General features: G+C 37.6%; 1 protein-coding gene across 1 annotated transcript; it reads right to left on the bottom strand.

Moving 5' to 3' along the window:
• Positions 1-954: 954 nt before the first annotated feature.
• Positions 955-21,886, bottom strand: lrrn1 (leucine rich repeat neuronal 1). The gene is made up of 2 exons (XM_028448190.1): positions 21,646-21,886; positions 955-4,060 (listed from the first exon to the last, which is right to left on the bottom strand). Exon 2 carries the CDS (start codon positions 3,897-3,899, stop codon positions 1,746-1,748), a length of 2,154 nt encoding a protein of 717 aa, XP_028303991.1. The 5' UTR covers positions 3,900-4,060; positions 21,646-21,886; the 3' UTR covers positions 955-1,745.
• Between the last annotated feature and the right edge of the window lie 3,058 nt (positions 21,887-24,944).

The following is a 24,944-nucleotide window of genomic DNA, read 5'->3' as shown; positions in this document are numbered from 1 at the left end:
TGCATAAAGAAGTAATGACTGCACAGAGCATGCGGTAGAACTGGCCTTCGTCTATAGCTGTGAGCGAGATGCACTTCTGAGCCAACATTCATTTGGACTATTTATGTGGTAGAGCTAATTGTTCCCAACAGGACATCACTGGATAGGAAATAAAGACTAGAAAGAAAACGCTCATCTAGTCTGTTTCAGGAAGAGCAGAGGGTTGTAACGTTACTAAATGTAGAGGAATAAGCAATTTTAGGCACATTTTAGTTTGGACTGGAGATTTCTGGCAGTCATGTTTTTGTAGATTTAGTGTTTTGTGACTTTTTATAGAGGTGGACCCTGGGTGCCACGGCCCTGTAGAGGGTTGGTCAAGTGTCCTCCCTACTTTTCTTCAGTTTTGCCAGGGTCTCCAGTCCCTTTTGTTTTGTTCTGCTGCTACCTTTAATAACTTTTTGTTAATAAATACTTTGAAAACCGTTCTGTTATGGTGTCATTTACGGCCCCTCAAGCCTTCTGATATAACCCCCTAGAGGGGGCCGTAACAATATCAAACCTGATGGAGAATCTGCTCTTTTTCTTTGCAGCAAGACCTGCAAAGAAAAGGAGCAGGCCAATACAATCATTTCAAGCAGCTTGTACAACAACATTCAGCATTTTGCCTGCGTTACCCACAAGAAAAATTTTTAATCTCTGAATCCAATACTTACTGCATTATAATTCTTGGCTCATAGTTTTTTTTTTGAGATGCAGACGTAATACACTGTATGTATAAAAAATACCAGTGAGTAAATTGTGGTTTAAGTGAATGGCTTTTGGGTTTGTAACTCTATGCACTTTGGAAGTGAATTAAAGGAACAATAAACTTTAAATGTAACCTCTTAATGTGATGATTCAATCAGAAAATACTTGTTCTATTTTATTCTTTACAGCTGAATGTATACAAACAGACATTTAGGGTTTAAATCAGGGTTTGGAAAACATGAGGACTGAAGATTTTATTGAACTTGCTCCTAAAAAAAACCCACATATTTGTGTGAAAATCACAAGAAAAACAGTGATTGTATAGACATATTCTAGCAAAATAAGAAAGACATTTTTAGAAATTGAGAAAGCATTACATCTATTTATCTAGTTTAAAACATTCATATTTCTATTGCTGGTTTACAATATATGTTCTGCAGTGTCGTCTAAATCAAACATACTGGTATTTCATGTACAAAATTTAACTGAACCATAGCTGATACAACATTACAGAGGAATTTCTAACATTTTTCAATAGACAATATAATGAGGTCTAAATGTACTTTTTCTGCTTACATTTGAGTCAATAGACAAATTAGTATATTTATATAGCAGTGCACAACAGTCAACAGTGAAACTGTTTAACGAGAGAGAGAAAAGGACTGCAGTCTATAACAGTTCTGCCAAACGTGAAAAAGCATTGGATTTAAGTCTGTTCGTCTCTTCCACTCATGAAATCCATGACAATGTTCATGCTGCGTTCACTGAAACAAGTGCCAAAAGTAAAGCACAGTTACTGCTACAGTAAGTCCAGGGAGCTAAAACGAGCTGCCATATTGGTTGTCCGATTGAGCGAGAGGTAAGAAGGCAGTGTGCTGAGCAAGCGACCTGAAATGTTGGTTCCTTGATCCCCTCAATCTGAGAACAAAAGAAAAACAGCTGCTGTGTCCACTTTTACACAAAGAAGCCACTATGAAAATTTGTGCTCCTGAAACAAAGGTGTGTCCGGAAAGCGGCCTTCACCACATGTAATAGCTGCGCGTCGTGTCCACTTGGCTGGGCTTGGTCTCAGTAGAGCCCTCCTTCTCTTTCTCACTGTCCGCTTCCCACAAGTTGATGAGTGGTGGATACAGCTCATTTAATGGTATGGATGATGTTTTCTGCATATACTTTTTCAGAGAGTGATGGTAGTTTTTCCTCTTCCACCTCTTGGAAAGGTACAAGCCCAGACAAGCGAGGCTAATGATTGCAAACACTGATCCCATGACTGCAGCAAGCGCAGTGTTTTCTCCTTGGTCCGATATTTCCACAGCAAAGGTTGCTTGCTTTGTTGTCACGTTCATGCAGGACTTTAGTGTTTGCAGGTGTATGTTGGACACAGTGAGGCACACCTCATATTCTGTTCCTGGTTGTAAAAGGGTGAGGTTGTACTCATGGACATCCACAGGCACCCTTGCAGTGTAAGTAATATGCGGGTTGTCTATTTTCATTGTTGCAGATGACCACTTGAGATTAGAGATCATAACGCTAGAGGTTATTTTCCAGGACACAAGGATGGAGTGAGATTCCGCCCGTTTAATGTAGATCTTGAGAAGCTGCGTGTTGTCTAACAGAGTGCCGTTTACCTGGATAGCCGTCACCCGGGTGTCTGCTCCTTCTGAGTTTTGAGCCACGCATGTGTATCTACCTGAGTCTTCAACTTGGATTCTAGAAATTCTCAAGGTCCCCTCACGAGTGAGACTGTACTTGTCAGACATGGTGTCATATATCACCTTGTTACCCATCGGGGTCACCCAATAGATTTCAGGCTCGGGCTGAGACATGGCTCGGCAGTCCAAGTCCACAGTCATGCCAATGTCTAAATTAAGATGACTGGGAAACGTATCGTGAGAAATCATGGGCAAGCACTGGTTTACAAAACGCTTACTCAACACCTCTCGCACTTGCATCCCTCTGACCTCTGCAGGCATTGCACAAAACATTGATAGTGGCTCCATAAAGCGAATGGTGGTTCTGTTGGAGTCCATCCACTGAATGACACAGTCACAGCGCAGAGGGTTAGTGTGAATGCTGATCTCACGCAAGTTGGGCAGAGAGTCCACTGTTGATTGATAGAGAGCACTGAGGGCATTGTTGTTCAGCATTAGACTTTCCAGAGCAGGAACATCTCGGAAAGCCTGGCGGTGGATGAAAGAGAATTTGGGATTATTTGTAGCCTCCAGTTTAGTGAGCTCAGGGAGGTTGTCCAAAGCAAAACGGTCAATAGAGACTAGCTCCCCCATGTTGTTTATGCCCAGCTCTTTCAGTCGTAGCATGTTCTTGAAATCATTCTCCTGAATTTTGTGCACTGGATTCTTATTCAAATCCAAAAACTTAAGGTTTGGTAGTTTCTGAAGCGCTCTCTGAGGAACTTGGACCAGTTTATTGTCATAGAAAGACAGGCTCTCAAGATTGTCAAGTCCCACAAAGGCATTTGATGGGATGTCTGTCAAATCCATGCCAGCCAGGACAAGGCTTCGGAGGTTGCCCAGGAACTTGAAGTTAAAGTCCATTATTCCAACAACGGGGTTTTCCCCAATCATGAGAATCTCCAGATTAGGCGTAAACTCAAACCACTGGCTGCTGATTGTCTTGATCTTGTTGGAATTGAGGTGGAGTCTGAGCAGGTTATGTAGCCCTGCGAAGGCATTGCCAGAGATTGCATTTATCTGATTGTGGTTAATGTAGAGCTCCTGCAGGTTGCTAAGGTCCTGCAGACAATAATCCGGCATTTCCGTGATCTGGTTCTCCTCCAGATGAAGTGTGGTAAGCTGGGACATATTTGTAAGGCCAATGTCTCGAATGCTACTGAAGTTATTCTGGGATAAATCCAGCTCGGTCAGGTTAAAGAGCTGCTCCAACTCTTCACTGGTCCGGGCAATGTAGTTGCTCTGCAAGAGGAGAACCTGAGTGTCACTGGAAAGATTTGCTGGAATGCGAGTCAAGCGGAGGTCATTGCAGTCCACTGTGATGGCCTCTCTGTAGGTGGACTGAGGAGTAAACCATGGTCGGATCTCACACACACACAACTGGGGGCACTCATTGCTCTGAGCGAATGATAGTCCTATTGATACCAGAATCAGGCCAGCAAACGCCTCACCCAGACAAAGGTGATCCAACCTCCGTCTAGTCATACTGAACAAAAAAAGTAGGATTGTCTAAGGACTTTGAAAGTGGTTGCGTTACAGTCATCAATCAGTCTTTTCCACTGATTTTGTCCCTTTGTCCATGTCAGGATCAGTATTAGGGGTTCAGGGCAGACTTTTTGGTCACAGTCTTGGAATTACAGGACAATCTGTAAAATAAGAAAAAGAGACAAATTATGATCATGATATGTTTTTACCAACATTGTATAGCTAGCTGCTCTTTTAGAGCATCTAAATCAAAATTAATTGACATTTTTAAAGTCTGGAATCTGTGTCAGTAATCCACAGGGAACCAGTAAAGGTTGCTTCAGCTCATACTGTGCAACTCGGACGCAGAGCTTGAATGTGCGCAGCTCACGAATCGTGTTCTCATACTGTACGGACCGACACTCTGATACAATCTGACTGCTCACACCGTACGTCCATACACGACACATCGGGGTCTTGTTTCCAGAAATGCAGCGCAAAAATTAGAAGAAGGACTCTGAAGCATCACTATTAAAACAGAAGAAGAAGAAGAACCCGGAAGTGGAGAGACACTCGCACATCTCAGCAAAAAGAGCTTTAAAAAAGAAAAGGCGGCGATGTGACGTGATTGTATGACCTGAGGGCCACATGACATATTATTTCAGCATTTAGAATAATGACCAATCTAAGCAATAATACAGGAATGACCAAAAGAGTCATTGTGTGTATTTTTGTTGTTTTGAAAAATGTATTGTCATTCTGAGTATTTTTGGAGTCATTGTGTATATTCCTGCTCTCATTTTGTGTATATTTGATGTGGTTTTGTATGTATTTTTTGTTATTTTTGTGTATTTTGTTGTCATCTTGAGTGTTTTTAGAGTCATTTTGATTATTTTGGTTCTCTTTTGTGTCTTTTTGTTGTCATTTTGTGTTTTTGGACTATTTTTTTTTTATCATTTAGGCTGTCATTTGTGTGTTTACTTTAGGGGTCACACAAAATGCATTTGATAACCACATGTGCCTCCCGGGCCACCAGTTGCTCATGCTCGCTATAGAACAACGGAATCTATAGAATGTATGACATGAAGTAATGATACTTTTTGTTTCATTTTGAAAAAACATTTACCATATGACAATCCTAACTGCAAAATATCAATTCCTGATTTCACTCTCTCTTTGTAATGCTAACAGTTAGCTTGAGCATGATGAGGTACATATAAACAGATAAACAAAGACCCTTGAGCTTAGTCTTGCTCTGCACTAAATACCAAAATTCGGACAGCTCTTAATTAAACAACTCCTGCTCTTACATGGGTTACTGTGCATTATCTGCATGTGAAAAATATAATACAAGACCAGCTCATAAGGGCACATGCACAAAAACGAACCTCTGAACAAATAAGAAAGAGATGAAATTCCATCGAGAGCTTTTCTCTATCAAAAAGATCAATAAGGACTTGATCATTAGTTCCTCCAAACATCATTAAACAGTATCCGCTTTGCTTCAAAGAATGAAACAGGTTCATGATCTAATTTTGGGCAAACCATAAAAAAAGTTTTTAGCAGGCTCAGGATTGTTGGGCACTGACAGCAGCATCATTAATTCAAAGAAAGAATGTGAGTACAAATAGAGTGAGGGCTATGAAAGAAAAAGAGATCTTTATTTAGCAGTCACTAAACAAAGATCTGAAAGGAGATCATGAAAGGTGCGATAGGCATCTGCTAGCATAAATGGGAGCAACACTTCACATCCACTCAAATGAAGAATAAAGAATTAATTCTGGCAGCGTTTGTCTAAAGCTGTGTTCTATTTTAAATCTCCTATTGAGAGCCTCAGCCATTAGGGTTTGATTTTCAATCACTTTGCTCTAAAGTGAGAGTTTTACCAGCAACACCACAATGAAATGCTGAGGAACACGATTGCTTAATTCTGTTTATATATATATATATACATATATATATACAGACTGTATATCTTTAATGATATAATTTAAAAACTTTAGCAGTCTCCCCGGTTGGTTGTTTTGGCTTCTTTTTTTTAGCCATCATCCCTTCTGATAACATGACACTTAGCAAATGGAATGCTCTACAAAACAACATATCTTCTAGTTTTGCCCCCCAAAAAAACATACCTCGGGAAGCAAATAAACAGACAAATTCTGGCAGTAATGAGAAAAATATGTTCTGTGGTAGATTATAACTCCTGTTAACTAATGGTTCCAGATAGTCAGAAAACAAGACCGTTATTGGTCACAAGCCTGACACTTTAAATTATTTTAGACAGCATACATTCAAAAGTCCATTAGCTTGTTGATAACAATAATGCAAAAGACATGTACCACTGCTGTACCTTGTGTTTACTGTGACTTTGTAATTACTACCATGTTAACACAGCCCTCTTGGTTAGTAATCATTGTGTTTTGTTTTTGTTTTCATTGGCAAGTTTACATTATTATTACATCCACCAAGAAGGTAATATTTTCTCCTGCGTTTATTTATTTGTTTGTTTGTCCGTCAGCAAGATTACGTCAAAATCTTAAACAAAGGTAAACCTTATGCCATGGAAGATTCCATAACATTTTGGAAGGGATCCGGATCAATGTTAAAAAAATAAAATAAAAATCCATATCTCTCATCATTGGCAATATTTCAAAAATTCATGTCTGATTTCTCATTGACTGACCTATATGAAATATGACTGTTATGTTTATATTATTAACTTGGTTTGTTTCTTTAAAATGTTCTTGTCCACAAAATAAGCCCATTACATTCACAATAGTAAAATATTTTATGAAAGACAAAAAACAAACAAAAAAAACACTTGTTTTCATAAGTTCGCTTGCAGCTTCTTGATGCAACTGTTTTCAGAATTAAATATACCTATTGGTGCATTTATCTAATCATGTTTTTACTGTTAAATCTTACAGTGAATTGCAGTGAACAGAACAAATTTAAAAATTTTGCATCAACATGGCTTACCCCCCTGCATTTAAAAGAATCTCATAAAGAGAGTCACATAAATACACACAGATACACAGGACAGCAGATAAATTACAAAGTAGTATGCACAGTATAGTTTGTGTACGCCAGCCAGGAGTTTTATTGAGTAAAATGCATTTCCTTTTTCTTTGAAAAATGACAACTGTTGCTTTAGATATATTTTTAATATACTTGTTAAAGTGTACATGTTTGCTCTTGTTAATCTATGGAAAGCCATTTGAGCATAAGATTAAATTTGGTTTGCTAGTGCGTGAGTACACTTTACTAGTGAAACAAACAATTTTTTTTTGCTACTATACTACTAGTCTAGTAGTACTAGTAAAACTTTGAGTTTTTACGAGTTTTTGGTTCAACCTGCTGTACTACAAGCAGCGGTGTAAAAAGTACTGATATGACCTACTCAAGTGGAACTACTGTTACTTGATTGAAATTGTACTCAAGTACAAGTAAGTCATACATAAAATACTCAAGAATACTTGAGAAGGGAGAGGGAAAAAAATGTAAATACAGTTTTCTTTTGGTTTAAAATGATGATATAAATATATCTATAGAAATCAGGAAGCTAGAAGTTAATAACAGGAAACTGCAAGTACATACTCTTTAAGATAACTGTTATTAAGTTCTTTTTGTCTTTTAGCTTTTTAACTCCGATGTAAACTATGATACTCATAAACACATGTAAACTTAAAATGGTATTTCCTCGGGGGTTGGGTGTAGAAATGGAACAAATTACTTTACTTTTCTTTTAAAACATACTTAAGTACAAGTAAATTTACTGATTTAGAAATATACTCAAAAAAGTAAAAGTATCCAAGTATCAATTACAGTAACGTGAGTATTTATGATCCATTACTTTCACCTCTGACTACAGGTTTGCATAACATCAAGAGACTCTATATCTGTGGCAGCATAATGATGAGCTCGAGCAAACATGGGCCACATGTGGCTCTCGCTCTAATTTTGAGCAGCCCTTGAAGTAAATGCACAAGTTGAGTTAAAAACACAGCTGCAAGCAGCGTTGAACAGGCCCTCGCAACCACAAGCACGTCGGGACGTGGCGCACGTTGAGGTGTGTTGCATGTCGGGGTGTGGCAGAAATTTTGAGGTGTTGAGACGTAGCTGACCATTTTCAAGGATTATGTCAAACTTTCCTGCAATGTTCTGTGCAAATATAATGCAAATATAATACCTATTGATGTCAGAATTCTACAGAATTTCCTATTTTTTGCCAGTCCTAATATGCGTATAAAGTTTAGAATTTTTAACACGTTTAGGCCCTCCAAAATGCAGAACTTTTTTGTAAAAATTAATAATAATAATAATAATACCTTTGGTACTCGGGCACTAATTACAGAAATATGAACTAGACAACAAAAATACACAAATTGACTCCAAAAACACACAACGGCAACCACCCCCCCAAAAAAAACCAAATGAGAAAAAAATTATAAAATTACAAACCCGACAACAAAAACACAGACAACGAATACACAAAAAAGCCTCCAAAATCACAAAATGAAAAATTGGCACATAACACACAAAACAACCACAACCAAAATACCTGCTATATTGTGTTGAGGTGTGGGGGAACACCTAGAAAAAAACTACCCTCCAGGTATAAACTGAGGGGAGAGCAACATTTAAAACAACCCAGTGTAAGAACAACTCTCAAAAGTAATTGCATTACTGTCTGTGGGGTGACTTTGTGGAACGGTTTACAAGAAAACATCAAAATTAATAATAATGTCATAAAACTGAAGATGTGTTATTAAAAAAAGCCATTCTGGAGGTGTATGGTAAACAGAAGGAATAAAAGCACAATGTGGTGATGATCAAAAATCAATACTACGACTGCTTCTTCCTACTCCTTTTCGGACAAAATTTATTATATGGGAAATTAGGGATTATTTTTTGTATTATTGTATATTTTAGTTATTATGGTATTAAATTGTTGTTGGTCTGACATAAATAAATAAGAAAATAAATAAATAAATAACTTTTTTGTGGCCCACTGTGATAACAGTTGCCCACCTCTGGGCTAGACTAACTCATGCAGGTCACAACAAAAGGCTGTGAAAACAGTCCAACTACTTCAATACAGATGGTTTCCTAGGTATGAATTAATTTAAGTGGTGAAATAAAGTCCAAACATGTCTGTTTTATACAAACAAATTTGTAAAAAATGGCATTAGTTTTCCAGATTACACTCAATTAGGTGTGTTTGTTCCCTATTGAGTGTGCAGCACTATAGCAGTAGGAGTGACAACATGCCTTCTTTCTTGTGGTCAAAAGCAGCTTAAGGAGATAGCACTTAAGAGGCTTTGAAAAAAGAGAGCTGAGTAATACATCTGAATGCAAACTGCCTGGCAACAGCAGCAGCGAGGCAGACACATGGCTGTGCTCCTCCTATACCAGGGATTCCCCCATGGGACAGGGAGGGGCCTGGGCCAAACAGGGATAGGACACTTCCTTGTTTTTCAGCTTAAAGCACTGTGGCTGTATTGTGATGAATGTGAGGTATAGCAGATGGAGAAACTGAAGCAGAGATTAGCTGGGGGCCAACGCACGAGATTCTGACCAAAAGGAGAGAAACAGGTCATTCGGAGCTTTGATTAAAACCAACAGAGACGACAATGACACTGTTCACTACACTTCACTGCTATGTAAAGGTATCAGAACTAAGCATTCACTTACAATAGCAACACCACTAGCCAACCAAATGGCCTTTAAATAACACAATACCCTACAGTAGGAATTTACTAGGGGTGTGCATTGCCATGAATCTGACGATACGATTCATGATTTGCATCAATATATCCCGATACTAAACAACATTATATACATTGTCAATAATTCCAAATTTTACCTTTACAAGTACAAAATGGTACGATATACCATTTATTTCATTCTTGTAAACTTGTGAGAAAAAGTAAATAGTAACTATTGACACGCTCCTTTGGCGGTGTCGGTTCTACGCGGCTCCGCATTCCTCTCTTTTGGGACCAGATACTGTTTTTCTGGAGCGTTTTCATTGAGCACAAACCTGACACACGAAACTGACAAACTCCACTGATTGCAGTTTTTTGCTGCCATCCTCACAAGATTGCAAAAACTTCCTCTCTGTGAGTGAGTTAATGACTACGCTGTTATGGTTCTCTGAACCAATCAGTATCTGCTTTGTGCCTACATCACATTTCACCTCAACAAAGGAGGTACTAAAAAAAGCAGAACCAGGTACAACGGAGGAGGTATTTTTCCCAGTGGAAACGGGAAAAATTAGAGTAGAGCCGAGCTGCGCCATAACTATAATTCAAGTACCACTATCAAAAACAAGTGGCATGTTTGCTAATCAAACTGTCAAATTAAATTTTTCAAAAAAAATTAAACTTTTGCTTCTACAAGAGAATATGATAAGTTCTTATATTTTCAAAAATGTAACCACATACATCTATAAAAGTGCGCAGTATTTTTTATGAAAATAAAGTGCAATCAACGTCCAAGCTATTAAAAGGATCCTCCACTGTTTTTACAAATGCAGCCTAAAACCTTTGAAATGTCCTCATTAGAAGATCTATGCCTAACGAAACACATTATTTTGCACCATATTTGTTTCATTAACTTTTTAAAATGAGACAACTTTACCGTTTTTGAGTCTGTGCGACGCCATGTTGAAATGACGTCATTGATGGTGCAAATCGGTCCTTCAGTTCATTGAGTTCTATAGGAGTGAAGGCATTCAGGATCATTTAGAAGCTTTTTCAGTCAAAATGACAACTTGTGCTGCTTTGGGTTGCCTGTAATTACATGCAACCGGAGCTCTTCTTCTCTTCTTCATATTGTCTACAAAACAGCAGAGTCGGAACTGTTGCCCCCTGCGGTCACAGATTTTTTTTGGCTCAAAGATTTAGTTTATCAAATTTCGGTAAACAAAAGAGGTTTACTTCGACCTTTTTAACTTTTACTGATTTTTAGAGCAACCCAAAGCAGCACAAGTTGTTGAAAAAGTTGCTAAATGATCCTGAATGCTTCACCTCCTATAGAACTCAATGGATTGAAAGGGGAGATTTGCCTCATCAATGACATGGCAGCGCACAGCGTAAAGAAGTCCCAAGTTTAAAAGTTAATAAAACAAATATGGTGCAAAATAATGCCTTTCGTTAGGCATAGATCTTCTAATAAGGACATTTCAAAGATTTTAGACCACATTTGTAAAAACAGAGGAGGATCCCTTTAAGAAGCGAGGTAGTTTAAATGTAGTTCACCGACACCTAGCGACCGGGCGTTCACGTACTTTGCATAGGTTAGCACAATTAAATGTTTTTTTGCTAAAAAAAATTATTAAAAAAAACAAAAAACGATTCGATATATAATCAAATCGATTATTTTCTTACACCCTTAGAATTTACAGTAAAGGAATCATCAGGATTTGCACTTCCTCACATACAACAGGATAACAATATCGAACTGAGTGCACAACATTGTTCTGTAGACAGTAATATTACAGTATGATATAAATTCATCCCTTTGTACATGATTCTGCCTATTTTAAACCCCACAAATGGGGTTAATCTTAGATTCTTATCGCACAGTAAATGTTGACGTTCTACATACATTGTGGGATTTAGGAGTTTAATATTCTATTTTGATGCTTCACACACAAACAAAACAGTCTCCCTAAAAAAAACAAAAAGAAGTGGGTTATCTCTTTTTAATCTGTTCAGTGGTAAACCCTGGCATTTAGAATAGTGGAATGATGGTGAAATTCATGATGTTCAAGCAGTCGGACGACATGAGAGACTTGTTTACAAAGTTCATGTGAGTCCAAAGAAGGCTGATTGATGAAAACACAATTATTTGATTGTCTATTAGTGTTTCATCAATCGACCCCATGCTGCTCAAGCAAGAAGTGCTAAAGTACTAAATATTTTCCCAAAATTCAACAACATAATAGGGCAGGGCGATATTTTTTTTTAAAGCAGTGATATACGATATAAACCTCAATATCTTTAACTCAAATTCTTACAAGAAAGACAATTGTGGGTTAAATTTGCTGATGCAAAATACCACAGAGGCACATTTATTAACAAAAGCTGCACAATATGTGCAACTTTTGGCTTTTTCTCCTATAAGGGACAGCACATGTGAGTGAGTTCTGCGCCTCAGTAAAACGAGTATTTTGATACAAAAATCAATATATCTTAAATTTCAATATATTTCCCAGGCCTACAACATAAATGTAAAAACTTCCAAGATTTAAACCTCACTTTTCAGCTGTGGTGACACATAACTATCCCATAAATAGGCTGCAGAACAAAATAGAACCACATTATATTCCATTACTATTAATATTATCACTTTTTCCTTTAGCCATTTCTCGCTTTTCTTTTTTTTTTTTTAAAAAATTATCCACTGTAATTGCTTCAAAAAGTGTAAAAAGGTCTGAATTCACTTATCCAGCACATATCGAACAGGATCATCATAAAAGTCCTTCCAGTGATGACAGATGGACTAAGTAATGCTAATGAAGGCGTGTCGCTCACTGTCTCAGTTTCCCATCCTGCCAGTGCCCTCTAATGGTTCATTTTCTGCAGTTTGACAAACTTCATTAAGCTCATCTCATGGTAGGGCAGAACTTTTTCATGGTGTCAAAAGAAATTTAGAGAATGAACATTTTAATGATTGTGGGCAAAGGATCAAACCGACGCCTTTGCAAACAGCTGCACTTTAGGAACGCCCAAAAATGTCTCAAATTGATCTGATTATGCAACGACGTTCAACTGTTAGACAATGGTGAGTGTGTAGTGAGAGTATTTAGATATTTAGATTCAACTAAAGCCGTTTAAATTACTGTGGGCACATTGTATAGACCTACTTGTGCCATTTCATTTTGCACCGAATCTTTATTATTAAACAAAATATATAATATTTTTGTTGCTACAGTCAATAATTAAACATTTTTAATTGAAACCCTGCCATTAAGGTCAGTTTAGCAATCTTATCAGTTAGCAAGAGACTATTAAGCATATGTCACATTCAAGCCGAAAGTGAAGCTTTTGAAACCGATTTTATCGATATAATCCAACTGGTGGTTGGGAAACATGCAAAACTATCTCGATGGATTTATTCTTTCTTTGAATAATATGACAAACAGGTCTCTCTTAAAAATGACAGCTTGCTTTCTTGCACTTATTTATGCAGAGAATATGATTGTTTACATAAATGAAATTTAAACCAAAATTTTTAATAACTGCAATTTCATCTACTATACATTGAGGTCACAATGTTTATATGAGTGCATATTTTTTAGGCATATATTATAGAAAGCTAGGATTAGGGTTATAACTCAATATTACAACAATTTTTAGGGTTAGGTTTAGGGTAAGGTTTAGTCATAGTCACGTGATCTAAACTAGCCAATGACTAACCTATCACATGACCTAAACTGGCAAAATAAGGGCGCTGCGTAAGGATGGAATGTCAATATATTGATACGGCAACTGTACGGATAGCCACTGCCTATATTACAGTATATGCATGCATTTCCATTGGAAATAATGGTTTACACTGGCTACACTGAACTAGAGACATTCGTTAATAGTAAAGGTAGGACAAATAATATTTGTAAGATTGAAGTGAATGAACATTAGTGACCTGCATGAGAAAACCAGGAGCAAGTCGGCATTAGAGAAACAGAGAAACAAGGTCAAAAACATTCATTTTCTGAGAAAATAGAAAAATAGAGAATATTTTGTGCAAAATGTACGAGTTGAAGTTTTAAAGAAAGCAATCCGTGTTTCAAATAACAGTATCGGAGGTTTTAAAATGGTAAAATTTGTCCTTGAAAATGATTTCTTTTAGTGCTCAGCGTGTGGAATTCCAACAGCTGATTACCATAGTGATTGTCTTTGGCTATCCGCACACTCTTGTTATTGGGTTAATACAGACGTGCAGCCTTTGTTTCTGATCCCTCAGCCTGCCGCTCTGATGACAACTTCAAAATCTTTGACAACCGTTTTCTCCCTTGTGTACTTTAGAGAGTGACAACATTCAAACGGCCATAACTTCTTCAAATATGATTTGATTTCCATGTGTGTGACACCATTGGAAAGCTTTGAATCCATACTTTTGGAGTCAATAAATAACTCAAGATTCCCCCTGGCAGACATGTTTCTGGTTTTCTCATGGTGCGTCAAAGACAGATTGCAGTAAATCAGACAGTTGCCTTTGATTTGAATATAATATATTATTATCACATAAATTATGGATATTAGGTACAATTGTAACACCATAAAATCCAGGTCTGGAACCTGAACCTTCTAACACTGAGCATATTTGAATGCCATGAAACATTCCTGTCATTTCCATTTTCTGAATCTATCACTGCAGCTGAAATGATTAATTGGCACAAGGATGCATGACTTATCCTTTCCCTAAGCCATGTATGAGTATCCCCTCTGGACATGATAACCACCTGCACCTAAGCCGCTGGAGTCACATCTCACTTATTAGCAGATAGAGATCTGACACAGTGCTAAATCTCAATCAGATAAGAATATCCCATCTTGTGTACATTCATCCCTGATGCTAGGAATGTGCATTCTTTTCATATCCTAACCTCAATTGGACGAGAAACACAGCTATGAGGAGAGAAATATGAGAGGAGCAGGTGAGATGCACGACACCATGGAACCTAAAAACACATCTAATCTCAAATGTATGCAACAACTGCTAAACTGAATGAGGGAACACACTGACACAAAAACTCAACAACTATGTAACGAACTGAAGCGTATGATGAGATAAATAAAGAGAAAAGTCTGTCTAACGTTGCACAAATAACCAACATGTCAAGACTGCGTTTCCATTCCAAATGATGGAAGCACAAAGACATTTTTCTCTCATAGTCACACGTTTAAAAAGCAAAGCATGAGGTGCAAAACCTCCTTTATCCCTTGCTTTTACTTTGGTTCCTGACTGGAAACGAGTGTGCAACTGTGTGCTCAGTAATGGAGCCAATATTGATTTTACAGCACGTCTGAAAATAGTTTCACCTTCACCCAGAAGGCACATGAGTTCATGGGATGGTCAACTTCAATAGCAGTCAGTTGTTTAGATCGACTGAAAACACTGCTACAATATGGTGCAATCATAAGAACACAATAAAACCCTGTAAATACAACCCAAAGTCCTATACGTACTGTATATATGTTTGATACAAGCAATTTTAAAAATACCAATGACAAAATCTAGTGTTTTCCTTTTTCTATTTGAATAGTTTACATGACTAATTATGTTCAGTACTTTGAAGCTGGTGTCTGTTTTCTGGGCTTAGCTCCTCACACTAGTATCTCATTATTTCTTAAAAATAATTTTCTTAAAAACTTCAAATCGAAACTTTTAAAGACAAAAACCCCAAGTTTCTTTGACAAACCTTTGAATACAAATTTGGCCCTATTTTGACAACAGAGGTGCAAAATTAAAAGTTCCGTTAGCAATCTCTGCTGGGTGTGTTGCAGTTTGAGGCATATTTTTGACCATTGCATTGATGACAACCACCTGATCACACGTCTTATTTCCATCTCCACTCATTATATTGTCCCTATTTAATGTAGCAGCTCAATACAATCTCAAGGGGAAACGTGACACTAACACAAAAATGATCTTCACTTCTTGTGTATGCCACCATGATTTCTGCTTTCTTTTCATGCTGCATGACATGACTTTTAAACTCAATGTATCTGCATTGAAAGTTATTTTACCAATTGAATCTTCTTGAAACACTTAATTCAGGGTAAGGCGGAACGATTTTGCCAAAACAAAAAAAAAACTCGAAAAAAAATTCGAGTTTCCATTCGATTTAAAAAAAAAAAAAAAACACTTCAAAATGACTGCAGACATTAAATATATTGTCAAAAGTGCAACTTTATTGCTGTGATTGTCTTTAACAGTTAAAATGCAGAGGAACAATCCCAAAATAAAAAGTAAATGAGGCTTTGTCATTCAACAATTTCAAGCTTTAACCCAGGTTTAAGCAAAAGTGCAACAGTAACTTCACAGTAGCTTAAATTTTCTGATTAAGAAATCAGATAAGTACATATTTTATAACATATAACATTACAATTAAAAAAATAATAAACTCTTCCCTTAGCATCTCAGCATAGAGTGAATAAAAACATGCCTGTGGTACACATATAGCCTACTCAAAGGGTAAACAAATGTAAACAATGAGGGGGCTGGATCACATCGCGCTATGGTAACCCACAAGGACAGAGCATGAAAAACTGTGGTGGGAAAATAAATAAATAAATTACAAAAAAATTTTATTTATTTTTTTTTTTTTAAAGTCGAATTTGCAAAAAAAAAAATTGTAATTGTTTCCTCTACAAAGTCGATAAATTGATTTAAATAATTTTTTTGCCCAGCCCTAATTCAGGGTGTGGGTTAGAGTGAGGGATATGGTTAAGGTGATAAATCTCATTAAAATACATTGCTTTGCAACCACCACCAGGCAGCATAATAAATAAATATAGTGTCTCGCAGCACAAAAAATAGTAGTGTTGCCATGCACGGAAATTAATTAAAATCCTTTTAGTATCAGTGTCACTAACTTTGTTACTTGGCTGCTAATATAAACCTGCACTACATAGGGTTTCTCTCAGTGATAAGTTTTGATCTTTTATAAGAGAAAATTATCTGCATGTATCAACTATACCATAGGTAAAATTTGACATTCTTGCCAAACAAGAAAAAATAGAACGTCTCAAGATTCATGCCAACCACAATGTGTGTAACATATATGATAATGCAAAAATGATTAGTAATATAATTGATAATGTTGACGACAAAAATTTGCATAGACGCATCATTTGTTGTTGCAAATTCGTGATACAATCAGGCCGGCAACTTTCTGCCTCGTTTTTGCTGCAGTACCATACATGAACTGCTGCGTGCAGTGTCGCTTCACCATTTATATTGTGAAGAAGAATTGTGCACCAGAAGAAGAACCAACCTAAAGTCTCAAAAGTTTGGGACCATTTCACTACACACCTGAGGTGGAACTAACATCTGTGACATAAAACTAACTAATATGTTACAATCAAAGAAGCAGAAAACTATTTTATTATTATTTTTAATTAATTTGGGAAAAATATCATGAAAACTTTTGACCACTGGGGGTCAAACTTTGCATATGACTCTACCATGTGCATATTATCTTTGACAATGCTTCAGTTTCATCTTTGCACTATGACTAAAGAATGGTACCAACCAACTTTAATATATAAATCATTTTTTAAAAATGCATTTGGTCTGTGAATTGTAAATATGGGAAAATAAACTTGCAATCTAGAGAACTTAATCCCACAATCATTTATCTAGGCAACCAAAAGTTTCTGGCTAAAAATAACCACCCAATCAAGCTGACGGAGCGTCTTTAGCCGCTGCAGAAGACAAACGCTGACTTACATAAATCAAGGACTATTTCTGTTTAATAAATGAACTAACACATAATTATCCATTAAACATGTTTATAGACATCCAGATTATTTGTAATCACTCTCTGCCTTTTAGCACTCCCTATTAATCACTTTATAATATGATTGTCTTACAGCTTTGTTTTTGAGAAGTGTGTTTTATATGCTGACAGCTCTAGGTTTGGAATACAAAAAACTGATTAACTAATTTTAACAATGATGCAAAACAAAAACCTGGTAATTACCTATTGTGTGTCCATTGTGGTTTGCTGTAAAGCTATTTTGACACTGCAAAAGCAGTTCTAAAGATTTGCTCACGGTGTTTTTTTTTTAAGTAATAAATAAATAAAATTATTTCCCCTACAACAGACATGGGCAACTAAAAATTGTATTTCAAGAAGTTAGAAGGAATATAAAGCCCAGCATAATACACCGAATAACTCCCAAAACACAAATCGACAGCAAATTGCACACAGTACACAAAACATAAAAAAATACACAAAACACAAAATGACAACAAAGGCAGCATAACTACAAAAACACAAAACAACACATTACAGAATAGGTCCAGACACACAAACTGTCATCAAAATTGCACAAAATCAAAGGAAATTACGGAAAACAACAAAAATACAGAGTGACCCCATAAATGCACAAATTGACAACAAAAATGCAGAAAATGAAAGCACTACAAGAACATAAAAAATAAAAAAAACACATAACTAAAAACTGACAAAACCACATGAACAAAACCCACTTTGTCTAACATGGAGAAACCCTGTATTAATGCTGAGATCGGTCATTTTTAAAAACTGTTGATAAAGTGGCCCTCGGATTAGATACAATCTCATTTTTGTTGCCCCCCCCAAATCTCTTACACTGTATCATACTAGCGTGACCTATGTGTAATGGTGTTGTTGATTGGGAGCCAACACACGCACACGCACACGCACACACACACACACACACACACAGTTACGGCTGGTGCCTCTCAGCCTGCCCTTCCTCTTCTCTCCTAACACACCTGGCTCACATCAGTAATCAGGTAGGAGGGGGAGGAGGAGCTTATAAAGGGCTGAGAGGACCAGAAAGATGGAGGCGCAACAACTGACCAGCAGCAGACATGTGGGGAGAGTTCTTCAGCTCCCCACTGGACATCTTCGTAAGTTTGTTGTTTTAGTTTGGACTGGAGATTTCTGGTAGTCCTGTTTTCGTGTTCCAGTAGTTTAGTCTTTTGTATGTTTTTGTAGTTTAGAGGGTGGACGCTGGGACGACGGCCCTGTATAGGGTTGGCCCAGTGTCCTCCCTACTTTTGTTCAGTTTGGCCAGGGTCTCCAGTCCCTTCTAGTTTGTTCTGTTGATACTTTTAGAATTTTGCTAATAAATACTTTTGCTAAACCTTTGATTTCTCTGTGGAGTCTTGTTTTTGTTGTGGCCCCTCAAGCCTTGACCTCACATCCTAGAGGGGGTCGTAACACACACACACACACACACGTCATATTGACATAAAAAGACCGATTCTCTTGATCAAGATGAAAACAGTTGGACATCTGTGCCTGTGTTTGAACATAGTGCTGCTATTGTTAATAAGAAGCTTTAAGCTCCCTTGGGCTACAGAAAAGAAAAAAAAAAGCAGGTGATTTCGTTCATCAAGCGCTGATAAATGACCTAGCGTTCTAATTGCATTATGAGAAACCAGCACAAAGAAACCAATCTTACAAGTCCAACCGGAGAAAACGATTGTTTTAAAGCAGACAAAACTCAGCTCACAGGGTTCATTGTGTTGCTGTAACATTACTAAAAAAAAGAAATACATATAAGAACCTATAAGACCAAGCAAAAAATTGATTTCTTTTTTTGTCCAGTCACAAACTTTGGTAAGAGACTCCGTGAATTTCTACTAACTAGAGATGTTCGATTTTAGCTTGTCAATAAGCCAATAATGTCAACACTACATTTTCGATCTTACCCGTTACTGATATATACACAAACCCCCTCCTCCTAACATGACTTTAGGTCACATTACATTCAACTACAGGTAAAAATGTTAGTGATGCACCACTGGATGTTTTTTTACAATTAAATGTTATCTGTGCAAAATAATACTTTATTATTCTTCTATTAACTTATTTATTAATGGTCCAATATTTGTGTTTAATGTGTTTTCTCAAAACAAGAGCATATATCGGTTTTTCATTATCCGTGGAAAAAAACGATACCAATGTCAATATTACATTTATTATTACAAAAATTGCTCAATCTCTACCAATAACCTATGTGTTGGTTCTTCTGGTCGGTCAGCACTTCTAGTTAAAATACTGGTTGTGGAGAATGCACAATAATAATTTACATCTTAGTTGCCTCCATGCAGAGAACAGAGATGTTTCTTTAGATTTGCTTTTTTTTTTTTTTTTTTAAGAAAACACTGTACACTGTGTTTCTGATAGTGAACAACAAGGTTATGATAAAAGCGAACTTAGCAACAAACATCTGAGTAATGATCCCTGCATGGGCACCAGCTCCAGTGGACAGGTGCAGTCTGTCATTGTTGTTGTGATGGGATGAAGAAAAGGTTGCTACGACAACAAAGATGAAACAGGAGGAAACATGTCTATAGTGACAATCCAACCAGTTATTATTGTTCTTAAAGGGTTTATTTTGATCTACCCGAACACTTTGTGGTGTGTGTGTGTGATATGAAAGCTATGGCAGGATGTGCTTTTCATATCTGAACATTTGTACTCATTTTATTAACCTGGGCTTGCAGCTCTACATCAGTGGTTCCCAAACAGGGGTACGTGTACCCCTAGGGGTACAGGAGTACATTGCAGGGAGTACTTGGAAAGATTTAATTTAAAAATAATCTGGAAATGTTCTTAGTTCTTTATGGGCTTTTTTGGACACATTCACCAAAAGCTAACAGTAACACCAGCGAACAATAAAATACTATATTTTCTAGTAATTTATGTATTTTATGCTGCAGAGGCTATTGTATCACATTTCTGAGACAATATTTCGCTACATGGTATTTACAGAAAAAATTAATTCATTGTTTTGAATTTGTAGATTAACGCTTAGGAAACCAATGTTTGAGACACCGTTAGAGGTTTAGAAGAGCTCGCTGTTCCACACATGAAAAAGGCCTGGGCAATACATCATGGTTCAAGATATATCAAGATTTCTACTTTGGTGATATACAATCACACAGTACAAAACACATCATACAAGCATTTAATATTATTCATACAGTCAAACAGTGTCCTTCATAATTTTTCCATAGATTTTTTTTTGTATCAAAACGCCCGTTTTGCTTTCTGTACTTCTCAGAACAACAACTGAGTACATCCTAACCCAGACCTTCACCTAAACAAGCCACACTACAGAACTCACTCACACATGCTGTCCCTTAGAGGAGAAAAAGCTAAAAGTGGAACACATTGTGCAGATGATTGTTAATAAATGTGTGGCATTTTACAGAAGCAAAAGACTTTATTTGAATAAAAAAATATTGAGATTTATATAGTATATCGTCATTTTAAGAATAAATATTGAGATTTGAGTTTTGGTACATATCGCCCAGCCAGGTACACATGATTTGACAAAAGTGTAAAGCTGGTACACGGGACAAAATGATTGGGAACCACTGCTCTACATGATTAATAACATAATTACACTTTTAGATCTTTTTTTTTTTAAAAAATAATTGTCCTAAATAAGTATGTATTAATAAAAAAAAAAATAATAAAAAAAATGTCCCTTTCTAAAGGGAATGGACTCCTGAGCCCTAAAGTTGGGAGGCGTATCTCCATTTCTCCAAAGCGCAACAGCTGCAGCGACAGAAGAAACGTTTGGGGGCCACAATAGACCCCCTGCTAACACAACCCCATTCTCACCAGTGGCTGCCTGATGGGCCCTGTCTGCCTGCCTTTATCCACCAACAAGACTTTTCGCTCCCAGTCTGAGGAATCGAGACATCTGCCGACATACTTTGACATTAATATGCAAATCGCATCCCGCAAGGCGCACGCAGCTCCTGCTGGCACAGCGAGTACCGCACTGACATCAAAGTTTGTTTGCTGGGAAGTGTCGGACTGACGCATCTCTGAACTATACTGGTCAAATATTCAGTTGTGAATTATATTGTGAACCTGAACCTATGCGTTCTAACCACACCGTGCCCTTGTCTGCCTCCTTTACCTGACTGGCGCACAGAGATGCGTATATATCTTATATTTATCGGTTTACCCTTTTAAAAATGATATCAGTCATTCCCCTGCAGCCTCTCAGACTCTCACCTTGTTGGCATTCCTGTGCGACGTTCCCAAGCGCGCAGCTCTGTGAGAGATCCACACAAACAAACAAACACGCACAGTGATGAAGATCAACGGGATGGAGAGATTTCATCAAGATGCGTAAAAACCGATATTTCCCGATTCCAATATTCGTCCAGTGGCGTTGTGCAACACCGATTGTGCGCTCCGTCTCTGTTTAGTCCCGGTGCGCGTCGGAGAGACGCATGGTGAGGTCTGCAGAGAGAGAGAGGAGAGAGGAGAGAGAGAGGAGAGAGAGAGAGAGAGATAGAGAGAGAGGAGAGAGAGAGAGGAGAGAGAGGTCTGTAACCTGCTGCAAAACCACCACCCCATCCAACGCTTTGTCACCCCCACCTCCTCCTCCTCCTCCTCCACCCAGGGACAGAGAAGCAGAGGAATGGTTAGAAACACCTGGTGCTGTCCACAGCAGTCAGCTGATTGCTGATTCGCCTGCAGCCCATTGGCCGACAGCGTCTGTCTGTCAGCAGGCAAAGCAGAGAGAGCACCATCTGCTCCTGGCTTGTTGTGATGAGAACAAAGGCAGGGGTGGGTGGAGGGGTGGGGGGCCATGGGGGCACAGGAGCGGGAGGAGGAGGAGGAGGAGGAGGAGGAGGGGGGGTTGTGTGTATAACTGGAGAAAATAGTACACACACACACCATTACTCTGTACACAAACCAATAAACACAGTTACAGTAAGTTAAAGACCACCCATTGATATAGAACAAACAAACTACTGTATACCATTGCCAAACTATTTCAGTGTGTGCACGTGCACTAGTTAATTGCTGTGGATGATCTTAGCTTCAAAGTAATGTATTTTAGAAAAAAATAACTCTCAAGGGTCATTCAACTTCATTTTAACAAATTTGCAGGACGTCCCACCAACTTTGGTTTAAAAAAAAAAATCAGAAATTTTTACCAATTGTTCTATCATTATTCAATAGGCACGCTGTACATTTTTCGTTAGATCAGAAGAATCCTTTTTGCAATATGACCATTTTAGTGAGGGGATGTGTGTCGATTTTTTTGAATGTCCTTATTTTTCTTCCATTTTCAGCTTTTAATATCTCAGGAATTACATCACATAGGAAACTGAAATTTGCTACAGTAATACAGCTCTACCTACTCTCTCAGAATATGCCATTGACTGTAAAAAAAAGTGGCTGGCACAAGCTCCCCGGTGGAGTGAAGCTTTTATTTTTAGAGCTTCCCTGCTGACTGGCTGCAGCATAATCATAAACCCCGCCTCCTCAATGGTAACAGATGGGATGTGGGTCAAAATAAAGTTAAAATACTGGTCACATTTTTTCCCAAACCTAAACTCTGCTGTGATCAATAGTTATTATCACCCTACATTGTGTCCAAGTGCTCATTTTTCTGTGAAGTTTGTTTTAAATAAGTTATTTAAGGTTCAAAAACGGGATTTTACGTCATATATGATGATAATTGACAGACGCGGATCGTGCATAGCTCTTTGTGAATAACAGTTACATTGTGAATGAAAGCCATTTAATATTTAAGCTGAAATATATCGTGGTTTTGTACTAACCTCTATGATCTGACAAGACGTTGGTAGAATTTCCAGCGGGAAAGATACTTACAGTATGTTCTTGGTATAGCTGGGCTTGCGTAAGTCATCAGGGCAGTACAATAAATGGGCGGGGCATATTGCTAGGGCTCCTCCCGCTGGACCCTACTGCGCAGATTCTGGCTCCAAATAACATAAAATTTGCAAGATGGAAGCACCCCTAAGCGCTGTATTTTGGCTTCAAGAACATTGAGTGGGAACAGCTCTGGTGCACGCCCACTGGAATAGACACAAATATCTGCTATACGTCCTCAGGTGGACATGCCAGCCCCTCAAAATTGGAAAAATGTTTGTCAGGTTGTTGGGCTCGAACATGTTTGGGCCTTCAGTAACAAATTTTACATATGTCTCAGCTTCCTGTAATTGTATCAGCTTTGAGAGAGAGATAAAGTGGAGCTGTATTATTACACCAAATTTCAGTTTCATACGTGGTGTAGTTCCTGAGATATTGGAAGCTAAAAATGTAAGAAATACGTGGGATGTTCTGAAAATTTGTTGAAATTACATGGAATGAGCCTAAAGCGTCAACATAGGCTACGTTCTAACAGCATGGCTTAATGCACAATTAGAATTTGTTTGTTTGTTTGAGAAATCCTATTTTTTGTGCTCTTCATATTACACATTGAATGCGACTTCTGTCAGTTTAGAGGAATGTGACCCGTTTGCGCACGTGACCGCACAGGCACACAGGAAGTAAATATGTTGGCATCTCTATCTTACCTTCCATTTTATAACCTGCTTACTTCATTTCAGGGTCGCGGGGGTCTGTAGCTTTAAAAAGCTTTTTGAATGTAATATTGTAATTATAGGTAACCACCTAAAACAAATCTGAACTGCCTTTCAGTCGAATACAATAACTATAACTTTTTTTTTAGGAATACAAGTAAATAAATATAGAATACCATCTAGTGAGTGATTTGTTTTTTGTTTTTATTCATGTTTAACACAATCAAATGACTAAACACTTTTCTAAACAATAATACAGTTGTGATTTTAATTGAAAATATTAGCATTGTTTTCTTCATAAGCTCCCAGCATCCACCTTATCAATCTTAATATCAATATTAATCTTAAATAGTTTCTTTTGATCATATTTTCCTCATGACACTCCCATATATTCTAAACTAAGAACACCCATGCATTTTCTTGCAGTGTGTATAAAAATAACAATTCTGGCTTTGCAGGGAAAGTTATTGGGAGTACTGGAATCCCTGTTTGCCACCCTGTGTATCAGATTTAATCAGTATTACAGGCTACTGTACAACAGTAAATAGTGTAAGATTCTGTGTAAACAACATGAAAAACATGCACAGGCCACCAAAGTATCATGTCTATCAGGCATCTGTGGCCTTTAAATGTGTATTCATCTGGATCTGGGATTACATTAAACTGATGCTGGCGCTGTTAAGCACCCAGGCTCCATTAGCATTGGGAGACCACATATGATGAAGCATTAGAGTGATTTGAAGAATCCATTTGCTCATAGTTACAGCAAGACAAGGAGATTATAACCCCGCTAAGCACCCCAGCAAAGCTCCTGACCAGGCCTGTTGCCATCTCCTAAAGTGCATGGCAACTGCATAAAAGCATGAAGAAAGACGCCAAGTGAGGTTGAAGTGGAGCCTGCTGCTGAATGAATAATTATTCATCAAAAACATGAACCTCTCCGGTTTTTCTGCTTAAAATCATATATTA

This window comes from Gouania willdenowi, chromosome 5 (genome assembly GCF_900634775.1).
Source record: "Gouania willdenowi chromosome 5, fGouWil2.1, whole genome shotgun sequence".
Taxonomy (NCBI): domain Eukaryota; kingdom Metazoa; phylum Chordata; class Actinopteri; order Blenniiformes; family Gobiesocidae; genus Gouania; species Gouania willdenowi.
The sequence above is the reverse complement of the archived record's forward strand: the minus strand, read 5'-3'. Positions and strand labels throughout refer to the sequence as shown.